The 18,377-nt window shown below is 42.4% G+C and overlaps 1 protein-coding gene across 6 annotated transcripts in view; it reads left to right on the top strand.

The window, feature by feature from the left end:
* The window catches only part of ZNF335 (zinc finger protein 335), a 1,318,033-nt gene extending 1,299,985 nt beyond the window's left edge, over window positions 1-18,048 (top strand). For 5 of the 6 annotated variants that reach the window (XM_044090241.1, XM_044090238.1, XM_044090239.1 and 2 more), the window contains one exon: window positions 17,011-18,048. In XM_044090241.1, the coding sequence (XP_043946176.1) occupies window positions 17,011-17,135 (125 nt within the window). In that variant the 3' untranslated portion in view covers window positions 17,136-18,048. The remainder of the gene's footprint in view (window positions 1-17,010) is intronic. The other variant, XM_044090240.1, reaches the window with a different exon arrangement.
* The last annotated feature ends 329 nt before the right edge of the window (window positions 18,049-18,377 follow it).

Here is an 18,377-nt window from a genome sequence, read left to right as displayed (position 1 = left end):
CTTGGGCCACTTGCTCAGGCCACTATGCCTAAAAAACAAATGGTCAAAATGGCTGAGGATTTAATTATCTCGTTATCTCGATCAGGCGTTCCCAACTCCCTCCTGCTAAAAGGCCTAGGCAAGGCACTGATTATGAATCTTCAGATCAGGTTTCCATTTCTTCTGATTCCTCTTCTGATCAGGAATTATCTATTCCACCTTATGAGGACTCTGATGCAGAAGAATCCATCCCTTCTGCTTCTCCTCCTGAGGATTTTTCTTTTGGAGAAACTTTGCATGCCTTAAGGGAACATTTTCATTGGGAGAGTCAGGATTTTTCAGAATCCAAAAAGAGGCTTAGGGATTTCCTTCTTCTTCCTCAGCAAAGGCCTTTGTCTATACCTCCTGTTCTAGAGATTGTTGATGATGTTTTCTCAGAGTCTAGCAGGGCTCCTGATTCCCTGCATCCGGCTCCTAGTAAGCCAGACAGAAATTACAGGGTTCCTGACTCTCACAAATTTCTTTTTAAAAACCCTACTGCTGACCCTGAAACAATTTCTCAGGGTCCCAAGGGTGTTAAGGCTTCTGCTGCTAAAAATCCTACCACTTCTGATAGAGACTCCAGGGTGCTGGATAGATGGGGGTAAGAAGGTTTACACATCTGCAGCTCTGGCAATCAGGGCTTTAAACTGTCAATTTCATATGCTTAAATATCTACAGCATGTCATAGGCTTACTTAAACAGAAAATGATGTTGATTTCTGACTGTGTGGAAAATAGAGTTACAGGATTTATTGCATTCAGCTTAACAAGTTGGAAAGCATACTTTGCAATGTAGATGTTCTTCATCCCACATTGCTGCAGTCCTAACACTTGGGTAGTCCGCTGTCCCAGTCGGCCCGAATACCAAAGTATATGGCTGACGTCGGTCAAGGCGCATTAGTCTGACGTCAGGACGTCAGGGTACAAATGCGCATGACCGACGTCATATCCTCAGTCTTTTTTGCCGCATGGTCCGATGCAGAAGCAGTTTTGCGAGTGCAGGTTGGCGTTCTGAAATTTTCTGAAGTCGGAGTTTCAGACCGAATCAAAGTTGGCTAAGTACCCCGTTGGGGAATATTTTGGTTTTTTTCTTGCCTCAGTATTTAACCGGATGTCAGAAAAAGTGAATAACTGTATTTCTTGTGGGAAGCAGATACCTCATAGGGATTACCATACCTTGTGTATACCTTGCTTAGGGCCTGAGCACGACGTTGTTGCATGTCGCTCTTGTGCTAGATTTAACACACGCACTATAAAGAGAAGATTAGACTGTGCCAGGTTAGTTTTTGGGAAGCGTTGTAATTATAAACTGCCGTCGGATGCTCCGACGCCCGCTTCGTCCAAAAAGCGCAAGGACAACGCAGCAAAGCCTAGGTTGGACGAACCGTCAGTCCCGGACGTCGGTTCTTTAGAAGGCTCGGTGGAGCGGGAGGTTCTGCCAGAGGTTTCTTTGGAGTCTCAGGGAGAGACTTTACTGTTACAAGATGTGTCCTCTCAGGAGGTAGGCCAGGCTGAAGGGGCTTCTCAGGTGGCTGTTCTCCCCTCCCTTCCTAAGGTGGTTAGGCCCTCCCCTTCTGTTTCCAAGGCTTCTTTGAGAGGCAGGCCAGGTTTAACTTCAGTGGGTGTCTCTCCTAGTTCTTCAGGATCTTTGCCTAAGAAACATATGCTTAAAATGGCAGAAGATTTGATTACTATGATTAGAGGTTCTATGCCCCCTCCTGATAAGAGGCCTAGGGTGGAACCTGAGCTTGAGAGTTTTGAGCAGTGTTCGGAGGCTTCTGAGTCTTCGGCTGAAGACTTGCAGGAGTATCCTCCTTATTCTGATTCTGATGTAGATGATTCTACTCCTTCGGCTTCTCCTCCTGAGGATTTTTCTGTTTCAGAGTCTCTTCATTCCATGAGGGAGCATTTTAAATGGGAAGGTCAAGATTTCTCTGATTCCAGGAAGAGGCTTAGGGAATTTTGTTTTACCCCAGCCTAGGCCTTTAGCCATACCTCCTGTTCTGGATGTGGTGCAAGATGCTTTTGCAGAGGCTTCCCTGAACCCTGATTCTTTGCCTCCTGCCCCAGTTAAACCAGATAGGTATTATAGGGTGCCTGAAGCTCATAAGTATCTTTTTAAGAGTCCTAGGGCAGACCCAGAAACTGTTTCTCAGGGGCCTAAAGGTGTTAAGGCTTCTGTTGTTAAAAATCCTGTTCCTCCTGATAAAGAGGCAAGGGCTTTGGATAGATGGGGAAAGAAGGTGTATATTTCTTCCACTTTAGCCATGAGGGCTTTGAATTGCCAGTTCCACATGTTAAAATATCAAAATTATCTCCTTTCGCAATTGAAGTCTAAGGTGGATGCGCTGGCGGAAGGTATTGAGTGTAAAGAGTTGCAGGATTTGGTTCATGTGTCTGAACAGGTGGGTAAGCATTCCTTGCAATGTGGTTTTGATGCCGTGCAGGCCTCTTCGAGGGTGGCTGCCACTGGTTCTGTTCTTCACAGGCACGCCTGGCTGAAGGATCAGAATTTAGCTGAGCATGTTAAGACAAGGATTTTGGATGCTCCGTTACAGTCTGATGTGTTGTTTGGTTCGCCTGTGGAAGCAGTTTTAAAGAAAATGGAGGACAAGGCTAAGTCTATGCAGACTGTTAAAGATTTTTTGCAGGTTCAGCCTCCGAAGTTTAGTAGAAATTGGCCTACTAAGGGATGGACATATCCTTCTTATGATTCACAGTCTAGGGGTAGGTCTAGACGTGGTAGGGGCAGAGCTCAAGGTTCTTTTAGGCCTAGAACAGGGAGTTCACCTGCTCAGTCTTCTGGTGAGGGCAGGGGTCAGTCCTTTCGTAAACAGACCCAATGACCTGCCTTTTCAGCTGCCAGTGCTTTCTCGTCTGGCAGCACCTTTGGGAGGAAGGCTGGCACTTTTCAAAGAAAATTGGAGTTTAATTACCCAGGACAGATGGGTATTGGATATCATTCACCATGGTTACAGGTTTTATTTCCATACCTTGCCTCCTTTCAAAGGCATGCCAGACATTCCTCCTCTACAAAGAAAAGAGGCTCACAAGCAAATTTCTCTGTTACTCCAAATAGGGGCCATTCAGCCGGTTCCTGTGCCAGAAAGGGGCCTAGGATTTTATTCTCGCCTGTTCCTAGTTCCAAAAAAGGGGAACACGTGGAGACCAATTTTGGATTTATCTATCCTCAACACTTATCTGGACATTCCCAAGTTCAAAATGTTGACATTACAACAGCTTTTACCTCTGCTGGGCAAAGATCACTGGATGGTAACTTTAGATCTCAAGGAGGCTTACCTTCATGTGCCTATCAGACTAAGTTGCAGGAAGTATCTGCGTTTTCGAGCTGGGAATTCCCATTATCAGTCGCCCTTTGGCTTATCTACTGCGCCCAGAGTATTCACAAAGGTTCTGGCTCCAGTGATAGCTTACTTCAGGCTAAAAGGAATACAAATCTATCCTTACTTGGACGACTGCCTGATTCTGGCTCAAGAAAAGGAAGACCTTTTACAGCATTTGGAATATGTGATAGCAGTGCTAAGATGCCTGGGGTATTCTGTGAACGAAATAAAGTCCAGTCTAGTACCCTCTCAAGACATGTGCTTTCTGGGTGTGAGACTGAATACAGCAACCCAGGTGGCCTTTTTAACCCCGGACAAACAAAAGAATCTTTCCCTTTACTTCCATCAACTATCTCTTCAGTCCGGGCTGACTGCAAGGACAGTCCTTCAAGCCTTAGGGTTCATGGCATCTTGTATTCTGGTGCTTCCCAATGCCAAACTGCATATGAGGAAGCTGCAATGGTATCTCAAAAATGTATGGACACAGCACTGCCAGGATTTGGACACTGTCATTCAAATAATACCTTGCATTCAAAAGGAATTTTTGTGGTGGGCTCAGGAATGTCACCTAAACAAGGGACTCTCTGTGACCCGGCCAGAGGCGAGTCAGATTCTAACGACAGATGCCTCAGACATAGCTTGGGGAGCTCATCTGAATGGAAAGTGGATACAAGACAGGTGGCCTGCCAGACTACAGCATCTACATATCAACATGAAGGAGATGTTAGCAGTCCAGTTTGCATTAATGGCTTTCAAGGAGTTACTTCTTCCAGGGCAGGTGTTGATTCTAACAGACAACACAACTGTCATGTGGTACATCAACAAACAAGGGGGAACACATTCTTATCCTCTATGCAGGCAAGCAATGATTTTGTGGGAGACTGCGCTCAGCTTGCAACTAACTCTTCAGGCAGGGTTTCTGCCGGGAGCACAGAACTCCTTAGCAGATGTGTTAAGCAGGCAAATCATGGATCCCCACGAGTGGAAACTGGATCTTCATGTATTTCGGAAATTGACAGTGTCATGGGGAACTCCAGACATAGATCTGTTCGCTTCTCCACTAAACCACCAGCTGCCAAGGTTTTGCACGAAAAGGTTTCATCACACAGCTTGGAAAGTGGATGCTCTTTCTTTCAGTTGGAAAAATCTTCATGTGTATGCCTTTCCACCTCTGCCTCTTCTCCCAAAGGTACTCCTAAAGGTCAGACAAGACAAGCCAAGGATAATTTTAATAGCTCCAGATTGGCCACGGCAACACTGGTACCCATTACTGAGGAATCTGGTAAGGAAGCCTCCATGGCCTTTACCTTTGATTCCACACCTATTGTCTCAGAGGGACGGTCATCTACTCAATGTCAAGCTTCACTCTCTTCATCTCACAGCCTGGCATATTCTGTTTTGAAACACAGCAGGTCTCAACTTCCTCAACAAGTTTTGAATGTGATTATGGAAGCCAGACGACCTAGTACAAGGTAAGTGTACGCAGAAAAATGGAAGAGATTTTTATTTTGGAGTGCAGCAAAGGATTTGGAGATTTCTGAGCCTAATTTGAGTGTGGCTCTTCAATATCTTACTGAGTTATTGGACAAAGGTTTGTCTTTCTCTTCCATTAAGATTCATGCTGCAGCAATTTCAGCTCACTATGATTGTGACCCACCATTGTTTTCTCATCCTTTGTTCAAGCAATTTCTTAGAGGGGCAAAGAATATAAGACCCCCACGTAGAGCTCCTACTCCTGCTTGGGATCTCAATTTTGTGTTGGAGAAACTTACTCTACAACCTTTTGAGCCTGCGGCTACTGCTGAATTGAAATACTTGTCATGGAAGACTGCTTTTTGTTGGCCATTACTTCTGCAAGAAGGGTTTCTGAATTGTAGGCCCTTATGGCGGTTGAGCCTTTTTGATTTTCCATAAGGATAGGGTATCATTACACTAATCCTTCCTTTATGCCTAAGGTGGTTTCTAGTGTGGCTTTAAACCAAACTATTCATTTGCCTACTTTTTATGCAGATCCCCAAAATAAGGGGGAAAGATTTTGCACACTTTAGATGTACACAGGCAGTTGCGTTATTATTTAAGCAGGACTAAGGATTTTAGGCAGTCTCAGCAATTGTTTGTTTCTTTTGCTTTGAGTTCTCAGGGCAAGCCTGTGTCAAAACAAACTATTTCTAAGTGGATTGGGTTTTGCATTGCATTTTGTTATTCCCATCATGGCAAGGAGATTCCAGCTGGGATTAGGCCTCATTCCACTAGGGCTACTGCCACTTCAACAGCATTTCTAAGGGGGGTGGCAACTAAGGATATTTTGGAGGCAGCTACTTGGAGTTCAGTGCATACTTTTTCTAAGCACTACCACCTTCCTCTCTACTCTAAATCTAGGGCTGGTTTTGCCATGGCTATTTTGCAGGGCATGTTGACAGCTCCTGCTTCCTTATGATTTGCCAGCCTCCCTTACCTCTGCTTTGGGATTCTACCCAAGTGTTAGGACTGCAGCAATGTGGGATGAAGAACATAGTACAGTTTTGTACCTACCATAAATGTAGATGTTGAAGACCCACATTGCTGCAGTCCAATTACTCCCTCCTTCCCTCTGTGTTTAGGGGTGGTTGTGTGGGTGGTGTTGTACCTTTGTAAATTTGTATATATTGTACATATATTTGGTACAGGAGTGTTTGGTGTTTTTTGGTTTTGGCCTTATCTTTTTAGGGTCTTCTGACATCTGGGGCAAGAAAAGACTGAGGATATGACGTCGGTCATGCGCATTTGTACCCTGACGTCCTGACGTCAGACTAATGCGCCTTGACCGACGTCAGCCATATACTTTGGTATTCGGGCCGACTGGGACAGTGGACTACCCAAGTGTTAGGACTGCAGCAATGTGGATCTTCGAACATCTACATTTATGGTAGGTACAAAACTGTACTTTTTGATTCCTTGAAGGCCTCTTGCAGGGCCGCTGTAACTGGATCTGTGATAAGAAGGCATGCTTGGCTCAAGGAGCAAAATCTGCCTGATCACATTAAAGCAAAATTGTTGGATGCTCCTTTACAACAGGACAGTTATTTGGTAATAAGGCAGAAGAAGTTTTGAAAAAGATGGAAGACAAAGCTACCTCTATGCAAACAGTAAAAGATTTCCTACAAGTGCAGCCACCCAGGTTCAATAGGCACTGGCCTACTAAGAATTGGTCCTTTTCAGCACCCACCAGAGCTGCTCAGGTCAAACCCAGACACTCCAAAGGCTCCAGGTTTCAGTCACAAGGAACTTACAGTACAAAACAATGGGGTGCCTCCACCTCCAAATCTGGAAGTAGCAAGGCACCCCCCTATGGTAAACGGTTTCAATGACTTTCCTCTGCCATTTCCAAGCACTTATCTTTTGGCAGCCCCATTTGGGGGGAAAACTAGCACTTCATGCACACAATTGGCATCTAATTACCCAGGACAAGTGGGTTTTAAATATAGTATTCCAGGGATACAGATTTCATTTCCACACATTGCCAATTCCAAACAGATGGCCAGATCTGCCTCCAAATCAGTGGGCAGAGGCCCAGAAACAACTAATGTCCCTCATGAATATGGGGGCTATTCAGCCACTACCAGAAAAGGAAAAAGGACAAGGCTTTTATCCAAGACTTTTCCTGGTACCCAAAAAAGACAAATCATGGCCTCCCATTTTGGACTTATCCATTCTAAATACTTTCCTGGATATTCCAAAATTCAAGATGCTGACTCTGCAGCAGTTACTGCCTATGCTAGGCAAGGATGCCTGGTTGGTAACTCTAGACTTAAAAGAGGCTTACCTGCATATCCCAATCAGGGAATCTTGCAGAAGATACCTCCGCTTCAAAGCAGGCTACTTGCATTACTCTGCACTGCCCTTTGGCTTATCTACTGCACCCAGGGTCTTCACAAAGTGCCCAGCACCAGTAACTGCATTTTGCAGATAAAGAAACATTCAAATTTATCCTTATCTGGACGATTGTCTAATTCAGGCAGAAAACAAGGACACTCTTCTACAGCATCTGGCATTTGTAAAAAGGCTTCTAACTTGCCTAGGGTACACCATAAACGAAAATAAATCACAACTGGTACCCTCTCAAAAAATTACATTCCTGGGTGCAAGCTTGAATACAACTGCCCAGATGACTTACCAAACAAATCCAATTGATGACTTACTTCAAACAAGTGGCCACAAAAACCCAGTTATCTGCAAGACAAATTCTGCAGGCCTTGGGGTTCATGGCTTCCTGCATTCTTCTAATTCCATATGCAAGGCTGCATATGAGGAAACTTCAGTGGTACCTAAAACGCTTATGGGAGTCAACATTGTCACAACCTGAAAACAATGATTCCTATCATTCCTTGCCTGCAGCAAGAGTTCCTATGGTGGGCAGAGGCCTTCACCAAAACAAGGCACTGTCATTCATTCCACCCCCTGCCACCCAAACCCTGACTACAAATGCATCACACTATGTTTGGGGGGGGGGGCACATCTGGCAGGGAGATGCATTCAGGGCGAATGGAGCCCAAATCAAATGCACCTGCATATCATCCAGAAAGAGATGCTAGCTGTACAGAATACACTGACAGCTTTCAAGGACTTTCTTCATCCAGGACAACTACTGATAGACGGACAACACCACAGTCATGTGGTACATAAGCTGGGGGGGTACCCACTCCTACCCCCTTTGCAGACTAACCATGGCCTTGTGGAACACAGCCTTGTCTTACCAAATACATCTACAAGCTCAATTCCTGCCAGGAAAACAAAGTACTCTGGCAGACGAACTAAGCAGAAATCTTATGGACCCACATGAATGGAAACTGGATCCGCAAAACTTCAGCATGTTGACACGCAAATGGGGGAGCCCAGACATAGATCTATCTGCCTCACCCCAAAACTATCAGTTGGACAAATTCTTCATAAAAAAGCTTGGAAAGTGGATTCTCTGTCCTTCAGCTGGAAAAACCTATCAGTCTATGCCTTTCCCCCTCTACCTCTGCTCTCCAAGGTCTTACTAAAAGTCAGACAGGAAAAACCAAAATTGATTCTGATTGCTCCAGACTGGCCTCACCAACACTGGTACCCACTCCTACGCAATACGTCACACCTTCCTCCGTGGTACCTGCCTCAGACTCCTTACCTACTGTCTCTGCAGAACTATCAAATTCTGCACACTCAGCTCCAAACTCTGAATTTTGCAGCATGGCTAATCAACTAATTTCACCAGTTACATCTCTCAGTAAACCTGTGATGGATGTCATTTTGGAGGCTAGAAGGCCTAGTACTAGAAAATCTTATGCTGATAAATGGAAAAGATTCTGTGCCTGGAATCAGGCACAAGGAATAAGCACAGCAATGCCCAATATTCCTCAGGTTCTGCAATATTTAACTGAGATGCTTCACAAGGGCCTTTCTTTTTCTTCCATAAAAATCCATGCCTCTGCCATTTCAGCTCATTACAACACTGAGACCCCCCCTCTTTTCTCATCCTCTACTAAAGTAGTACCTCTAAGGGGCCAAAAAATTTAAGACCTCCCAGGAGAGCACCAACTCCTGCATGGGACCTCAATTTTATTTTGGAAAAACTCACCCTGCCTCCTTTTGAGCCAGCTGCTACCGCGGACATAACATTTCTCTCTTGGAAAACAGCTTTTCTCTTAGCAGTCACTTCAGCTAGAAGGATCTCAGAACTATACAGGCTTTCATGGCAGTGGAGCCTTTTATTATTTTCTACCCGGACAGGGTAGCGCTCAGGACCAGTCCATCATTTATGCCTAAAGTGGTATCCAGTGTGGCTCTTAATCAGTCCATTTATCTACCAACTTTTTTCCCAAATATACAGAACAAGGGGGAGCGGATTCTACATTCATTGGATGTACACAGACAACTAAGATTCTGCTTGAACAGGACAAAATCTCTAAGACAGTCTGAGCAACTACTGGTGGCATTTGCTGCAGGGGCAGAGGGAAAGGCTATCTCAAAGCAGACAATTTCAAAATGGATAAGCCATTGTATTCATTTCTGCTATATGCATCATGGTAAAACCTGTCCCAAGGGGATCAGATCCCATTCCACCAGGGCTGCATCTACTTCTGCAGCCTTTCTCAGACGGGTTCCTACCAGAGACATTCTCGAAGCTGCTACCTGGAGCTCAGTTCATACGTTCACCAGGCATTACCATTTACCCCTCTCCTCTAAATCCAGAGCAGGCTTTGCCACTGCTGTCCTGCAGGGCCTTATAGCTGCTCCTAATGCTGTATAATTCCATCCTCCCAACCATAGCTTTGGGATTCTACGCAAATGTAATGACTGCAGCAGAGAAACACGAAGAACATAGTACAGTTGTGTAAACTTACCATAAATGTAGATGTTCGAGTGTATTCACAGTTGCAGTCCTGGTTACCTACCCACCAGCCCCCTACTTTTCTCATTTTATACTTCTTCTTTCTGTTACTATGCTCAAAAGCCTTTTTGTTGTATTTGCTTTTATTTGGAGGTATATTTTTTGTGTTCTAAATTACATGCATATATATATATATATATATATATATATATTTTATATATATATATATATATATATATACATATATATATATATATATATATATATATATATATATATATATATATATATATATATATATATATATATATATATATTTTTTTTTTTTTTTGCTCCCCATTTGAGGAGCACCTGGCATCTGGGGCAAGAAAAACAGATGAAAATGGCATCTGCTGCATGTTTTATACCCTTGAAGACCTGACATCATGGAAGAAGGGACAGCAACCGACGCAGAACCCAAGACTTTGTTATTCAGGCCGACTGAGGGCAACCTGCCAGCAGATTACCCAAATGTAATGACTGCAACAGTGAATACACTCAAACATCTACATTTATGGTAAGTGTACACAACTGCAATTTCCGGATGGTCACAGTTCAGTCTATCCTTCCTTTTCTGGAGAAAGACAATTGGATGTGCTCTGTAGATCTTCAGGATGCGTATCACCACATAAAAATGGACAAATGCTCCAGAAGATTTCTCTGCTTCTGGCTCGGAGCCAGTCATTACCAATTTCGAGCACTGCCCTTTGGTCTCACCACAGCCTCCAGAGTGTTTACCACATGCATGGCAGTTGTAGCAGCTCAGTTAAGGCTACAGGGATTCTTGGTGTTTCCATATTTAGACGACTGGCTCCTCACCACCCCCACTAGGCATCTGCTGCTTTACACCTTGGACTACGTTCTACTCCTTGCCAAGTCCTTAGGCATTTCAATAAACAGAGAAAAATCACAACTATCTCCCACACAGGACATAGAATTCATCGGAGCGAAGGTAAACACAAAATCTTGCATGGCTTCCCTGCCTCATCACAGACTGGTAAAGTTAAGATCGCAACGGCAAGTGATACTCTCTCAAGACAAGGTTCCTGCTCGCCTAGTCTTACAACTTCTTTGGTCCATGGCAACGACAATCACTTTAGTTCCCCTGGCAAGGTAACACATGAGGCTAATTCAGCGGCTCCTGGTGTCACAATGGTCACTGTTAACTCACCCAATGTCTCATTCCATCCTCTTAACAAACTGCTGCAGATGGGATTTATCTTGATGAATGAAGCCAGAAGAGAACTTATGGAGTCTCCCCTTCTGTCCCTCTCAGCCCAAGGCCGCAGTGACCATGGATGCTTCCCTGATAGGGTGGGAGGGCATTTTTAGGGAAGGACAGTCCAAGGTACTTGTCCCTCCAACAGGCCAATCTGCATATCAATGTCCTAGAATTGAGGGCAGTGCTTTTAGTGTTGCAAGCATTCCAGTCTGCCCTTCCTTCAGGGACAATTGCAGTCCAGTCAGACAACATGTCAGTGGTCTGGTACATCAACAAACAGGGGGGAACTAGGTCCTACCCTCTGTCGGGAAGCCCTAAGAGTTTGGCAGTGGGCAATCATCTCCAACCACTTTCTCTTAGCAATGCATATCCCAGGGAACTCCAAGGTGATTGCAGACAATCTGAGCAGATGTATTCTCCTGCCTCACACGTGATCTCTCAATCATGATATAGCGATAAAGATCTTTCGTCGAAGGGTCGGCCTTGCTGCGACCTTTTCATCTCTACCGTAAACCACAAATGCAGCACCTACTTTGCCTTAGTCCCCCCCGTGGGGGTAGTCCCCGAGAGGGATGCTCTTCTCCACGATTGGCCCCCGGGACTTCTTTATGCCTTCCCACCAATCCCTTTAATTCCCCAATTTCTGAGGAAAGCCCAACAGTTGAGAAGCAAAGTGATTCTCATTGGACCTTATTGACCCCGTCAAGTCTGATTCCCCTTTTTCTGGCCTCAGCCACTTCACCGCCCATGGACTCTGGATCCATCTCCAGATCTGTTATCTCATCCTCAGGGCTTGATTCATCCCAACCTACAAAATCCCAAGCTGACTGCTTTGTTTTTCCACTTCCAGTAATTACCAGGCAAAATATTTTGTCCTGCCCAGTACAAAAGATACTTCTGGCTTCTCATAAACCGTCCACCAGAAAACTTTGTCTTAGCAAATGGAAGAGATTTGTTTTTTGGTCTGATACAAAGGGTCTTGATCCTTTCTCGGCTCCAGTCTATAAGTTCTAGGATTATTTAGCCACCTTATTTCAATTTAGAGCCTCAACTTCTACCATTCATGTTCAGTTAGCTGCTATTTCCAATTTCCATAATGGATTTGGTGATCATTCTTTGTCTCATTTTGCAAAACATTTCTTAAGGGCACTTTATATTTGAAACCACCTTTCAAAGATCCCACAGTGCCTTGGGACTTCACGTTGGTCTTGCAGTGTTTGGTTCGTCAGCCCTTTGAGTCAGCAGCCACTTGTGACCTTAAGTAAGTTTTTATCTTGGAAGACCCTTTTCCTGGTAGCTATTACCCTCTGCCAGGAGAATTTCAGAGCTACAGGCTGTGTGTGTAAGGTATCCGTATATCATTTTTCAAAAAAGAGAGCATCACTTAGAACTAATCCTTCTTTTCTGCCTAATGTAGTGTCAGACTCCAATATCAATCAGATTATAGAGTTACCAGTCTTACCAAATTTCTGAAACAAGGGAGAATATTGCTTGTATTTGTTGGACGTTCACAGACAATTACGTTTTTTTATTTGGACAGAACAAAACCATTTAGGAAATCAGACCAACTGTTTCTATCTTTTTCTGGCACTTGACTGGGAAAACCAGTTTCAAAAGTTACTCTGTCAAAATGGTTGAGAGACTGAATTACATTTGTTTATAGTCAAAGTAAACTAGACTTACCAACAAAAGTTAAAGCTCATTGTACGAGATCTGTTTCCACTTCAGTAGTTTTATCATTCCAGAGCTTTGATGTATGATATATGTGCAGCCACAACTTGGGCTACCTCTCATACCGTTATCACTCATTACAAATTGGATATGGTCTCAAGGGGAAGAGCATCCTTTAGCTCTGTGGTGCTTAGGAATATCCTTCCTTAGGGCTTCCCAGCATCTAAAGTAGCTGGGCACTCTGTCCCAACAGTGAGGTATGAATGAAGATTGACAACATCAGATAAAGAAGTCTTGCCAGTAACATTCCATCTGTGTTGTCAATCTTCATTCATTTCTAGGCAACCAATTATTCAAGAAAATAATCATATTATTTCTCACTGTCTTTTCAGGAACTCCATAAATTCTAATGATGTTCCTCCTTGACCTTGACTCTAAATCTTCCACTTTTTCAATTAATAAGTTGTTTTGCTTAAATAAGAATTTTATTTGACTGTCGTTCTCCATCTTTCTTCCATCCATGTCATTTAGAGATTATTCTATGTTGGTTATTTGATCTGAGTGCTTTGAAATAATTTCCTTTAAATCTTGAATTTGCTTTTTACTTTCTTTTTTCATATTTTCCATAATGTTTTCTAGATTGTCCATTTTAGTAGAAAGGTCCTGTATACTTGTAATTATGGTCTGCAATTCTTTTTTCATAAAGCTGTCTTGAGCTGATGACTTTGAATGGCTCATATTTCAAGTATCTGTATACAGCTACTACTATTCTGACAGGAATTTTGTGAGAAAAATCACTGAAAATTGTTACTTTTTCTTCCTCTGGTAATCCACAGCAATGAAGAGAATATTTATAAGTAGTTTTTTCCAATGTACTTCAAAAAATTCCAAATAAATCCTGTCAGAAATAATCTTCTTCTTCATTCATTTCTGACATCCCACCCTCCTGCCCCCTCCGAGAGACTCCTGGATGTTCAGAACTAGTCCTGGGATCTTAGTAGGATTGTTGCTCAGACAAAGCTTCCATGATTTTTTTCATGATGGGCAAACTTGATCTGAGGTAAAGGGAAGAAAGGCAGTATGGGTAGCCTTAACATTACAAGACCTTGAAAGAGTTGAAGAGTTAATGGTGCCAGTATTGCAGCTGTGCTCATGATATCTGCTCAGAAAAACTTGCAAACCAAAGACAGATGACGTCATAAGGAATTGTGTAGTTTTAATAAATACTTAACTGTAACAATGTGGCATGAGGTCCTAAACTATTACGAATTCTCAAATAAATGTACTTCAGTTGCCATTAACTTACCCTTTATAATTTTCTAAGATTCAGGCTCTGAAGTTTGGAATCTTTACATAGTTTCTATAAGGGCTATGTCACATGTACACTAGGCCTTTCCTAAATAATGTCTGATTTTACTCTAAACCAGGAATTAAGTTACATAATTGTTTTAAAGATCTTGCTTTTCTTGATTAAATGTTTCTGTATAGACAGGAATTACAGTTTTAAGTAGTGTTTCTGGAGATAAGCCTTTCCATGAGCTCTTGCAACTTTTTGTTTCCTTCACCCAAATGGATTGGAAAGAGTAAGGTTTAATAAACAACATGTTTGGATCAGCTTTTTACATCGACTTTTTCTACACGTTAAGTTGGAAACTAGTTCCAGATGCTTGAAAGCACATTTCACTGGGGAAGTATTTCTATTTTATTTTGCTTTTTTTACTGGGTTTGGCCAACTGGATTTAGTCAAAAACCCGTTTTACAGCAGAGCCTCGGGGAGACCAGCTCCAACTTAATTACAAACAATTTTAAATGGGCATTCAGTAATATACATGAACAGACATTACATAATGTACATTAACAATTACGCGTGCATTTGCTATAATTAGATTGCACTCATGAAATAAAGGAAACTAGGAAACTATTACAATGTAAAAAAAATATTAACCCATTTAATAAATGGTGAACTTTGAGCATTTAAAGACATCATTTTTGTCTGTTTCATATAGATAATTGATTGTGTGATTAGTGATTAGAAATTCAAAGAACTGGAGGTGAGGGAAGGAACTTGAGCAGAAAGTGGTAATTGTGTAGTTAAGGGCTGGGATATTAAGCTGGTTCAAAAACCATATATGGCTATCATGTTGATATTAGAAGTGCAGAAGTTGGTAGTGAGGAGTATTATAAAAGCTATGCATATGGCTCAGAAATTCTAGTAAATTCTACTGGTATTGGTGAAATCTGATGGCAGGGCATAGAATTCAGAGTGAAGAAGAATGGTTTGATCATATGGAAGCTGAAGACTACGGTGGTACTTATCCTGTAGTGGCATCACTTTGTGCACATCAGAAGTGTTATGGTATTAGAGATTTGCAGTATGACTATTTGGTTCAAAATCTATCCCTTTGATGGTTGTAGACTATAGGTCAAAAGTAAATTATGACACTCTGTTCCATTTGCTTGATTTGTTAATGGATTATTTTCTTCTTGTCATTCAGACAGGTCCTTACACATCCCTTGTGGAGTGTCCTGCTCCATGTTTACAGTGAATTTTCTACCACACTCCTACACTCCATGGCTTATGAATCTTTTGTTACTTTATGAAGTGACTGATTCTTGAAGAAGGGATGGTTGTACTGAAAACCATACATAAAATTAGACTTTCAGGAACCTTATCAGGTACTGTAAACTGATCCTCTCTGAGCCATCCTTGGTTTCAGATTCATAGGTTCATAGGTGTGTACTAGGCTAATGGCCCTGGAGCCTTTACAAGCCTAGCCCATAGGATTACCCTGGCATTGTGCCACCCGACTTTAGCTCCTAGTGCCTCCACTGGAGTGATCCCTGGGGTGAATTTTTTATTTCCCATCCACTCATCAAGATTTCTCTTGAAGATAACCAGTGAGATGCACTGCTTGACATGTATGGGAAGTCTATTGCATAGCATGGGCAGTCTCTGGGTTATGAACCTGTCCCTCCAGCATGTTCTGTTGATTGTGGTAATGAGATTGAGGTCTCTGGAGCATGCAGTGTGGAGGGATTGGGATTTCTGACAGAACTGGGTCAGACATAGCTTTGTAAGTCAAGCAGAGATCACCTCTAAGTAGGCGATATGAGACAGAGAATAGTTGGAGATTTTGAGTCTGTCCATATAGGACAAATGCTTAAGGCTTAGGGTCTTCTTTGTGAGGTACTTTTCCAGCCTCTCCAGTTGTTGCAGGTGTTTAGTGAGGTACATGCCAAATGGGGCATTGTACTCAATGATTGGCCTGACGAGGGAAGAGTAGAGGGAGACAATGACCTCTTTTTTCCTGGATGCAAAACCCTTAGTAATGAGATGTGCCACATAGAACTTATTGACCACAGTGGCAATGTGGTGGTCAAAAGAGAGGTTGCTGTCAACCTGTGTTCCCAGATCTCTTATAATGCCTTCTGTGTTCAGTGGACTACCATCGATGTGGTAATTCATGGGATCCAGGTTTTTCCCAAAGGGGATGACGACATTATTTAGCATTGAGCTTAAGGCCATGGTTCTAACTCCAGTTGTTGGTCTCAGTGAGGCCTTTCTGTAGGATGACAGCATCACTTGAGGAGTTAGTAATCACTTGAGGAGTTAGTAATAGTTCCCAACTTGCAGTTGTCTGCGAACGTCAGCCAGAGTCCCTTCATGTTGGCCTGAACATGGGTATGAAATGAGGATTTCCCTTACAGCACCAGTGCTTCTGTCTTTTGCATGGATGTTACCAACTGCAAAAAAAATAGTAGCAGGAAATAAAAAGAATTAGACCATTGGTCAACAATGAAATGCTGCTTATTTACATAGTTGGACAGTGGGGCTATGCTAAGCAGGTTAAGACACTTTGTGTTAGATCCTTACCAGATGTGTGAGGCAAGCAAGATCACGTGTACAGAGTAGGAGCCAACAAATGCATTGGTGGATGTCTACAAGAAGTGTGGCATATTATTCAAGCCAAGCATTTTACAATAATCTATTTTTCCTTTTCAGTGGTATTGTGAAGTTTTTCATTTGCAGTAGTGTTGTGCATTTGCGTTGGCTCCTTCCACAGCTGTGGTTATTTATTAGCCATTCACTCTGTGTGATTATCTTTTACTGGGGATTCATTAATCTGTTAAAAACAAAACGAGTTATACCTAATCAGGAATAGCATGTTAGGGTAGGCATTAAGATTTCTAGCACTTACATTATGTTTTATTAATTTTAATTTCATTATTAGATTAGAGATTTTATCATTGATGCAGTTAAAGAAGTTACAAGTGTAAAACAAAATGGTTAAACTGATGTCCTATTTTCTTTCATTTCCTGATATCCTGTTTTCTCTGTGTTCCTTAATGCCCTTGGTCATCCAGCAGTGGCAGATGCAGCAATGGCCCAGGCCCAGGCAATGTTTGCTACAGAGGCGACAGCTGAGCAGATCCAGCAGCTACAGAACCAAGGCATAGAGTACGATATCATTACAGTCAGTGATGAGTAATATGGCTCATTGCTAATGTCGGAAAAAAATTCACACCTATGCACTTACAGCAAGGCAGTTGCCTCATATGACTTTTGTTTATTCTTTGCACCTTGAAAGAGTCATGAAACCATAACAAATTTCTCTCTCTCTTTTTTTTTTTTTTTTTTTTTTTTAACAATAATTTATTTAAAAAATAAACAGCATCATGGTGACTTCGGAGAAAGCAGCATATTGTTGCCTTATATTGCTCTACCAGCTAAGTGCATTTTTGATGTCTGATGTTTCCACATTTTTGAGAGAAAAAAAGATGCTGTCATTCAAAACTTAATATGTATAAAGTTTGTGCAAATGAACAAAATATTATAAATACTAGTATGACATTTGAGCAAAATCAGAGCTTGACAGATGTTACAGTTAATGTGCCAAGTTCACAGGCTGATGAACTCTTTCCAACAAATGGCTTTTACTCCCCATTCCTCGCTGAATATGAACAGATGTAGCCATTTCTCTACCCCTGCCTCTTCCTGCTTAAAACCCTTGTGACCTTCAGAGACTACATAAAGTGTGCTGTCCACCAGCTGGGACTCGAAAAAAACGTTTGTACATATCTTCACATGCAACTGGAGATTAAGCTTGACCATTGAATGCTGCATTGTTCATCTTGGAAACAACAGACGACACAAAGGAAAGTTTCTAGCATTTAGCTTCCGAGGATGTCATCGTTGCCCGTAATATGTCTCTCCTATGACTGTCCATCACTAATCATTTAAAATCTTGTTATCCAAAGGGCATACTGGTTTGTTTCTTTTTAGCCCTTTTAGCACTTGGGGCTTCTGAGTGATGTCTTTTGGTAGACATATTGCTTGTGTCACTGACATATACACACTTTTGGTGAGATTTATTTATTTATTTATGTATATATTTTTTTTACTTTGTGAAAGAAGGCATAACACATGGTTGTAATTGCAAGGGATTAGCTTATCCTTCCTCCTTGACCCACAGGCCTTCAGTTGTAAGCCTGGGTCTATTTCATTCACATGGTCGACAGGTTAGTTCATCGATCAACTTTAACAACCCAAATAACACCAGCAACCAAAACAAAGTGTTTGCAGGGGAGCAAGCCTCCCTACACTCCCCGTGTGGGGGGGAGCAGCCCCCACACCCCCTGCTAATTTATATATGTGAACTCGGAGGATGCACTACAGTTTGGGAAAGGATACATCTGCTCCATGTCCCCCAACCCTCACTGTACCACGATTT

This window comes from Protopterus annectens, chromosome 12.part0 (genome assembly GCF_019279795.1).
Source record: "Protopterus annectens isolate FY-2018-M chromosome 12.part0, PAN1.0, whole genome shotgun sequence".
NCBI lineage: Eukaryota > Metazoa > Chordata > Ceratodontiformes > Protopteridae > Protopterus > Protopterus annectens.
This window is presented reverse-complemented; position numbering and strand designations above follow the sequence as displayed.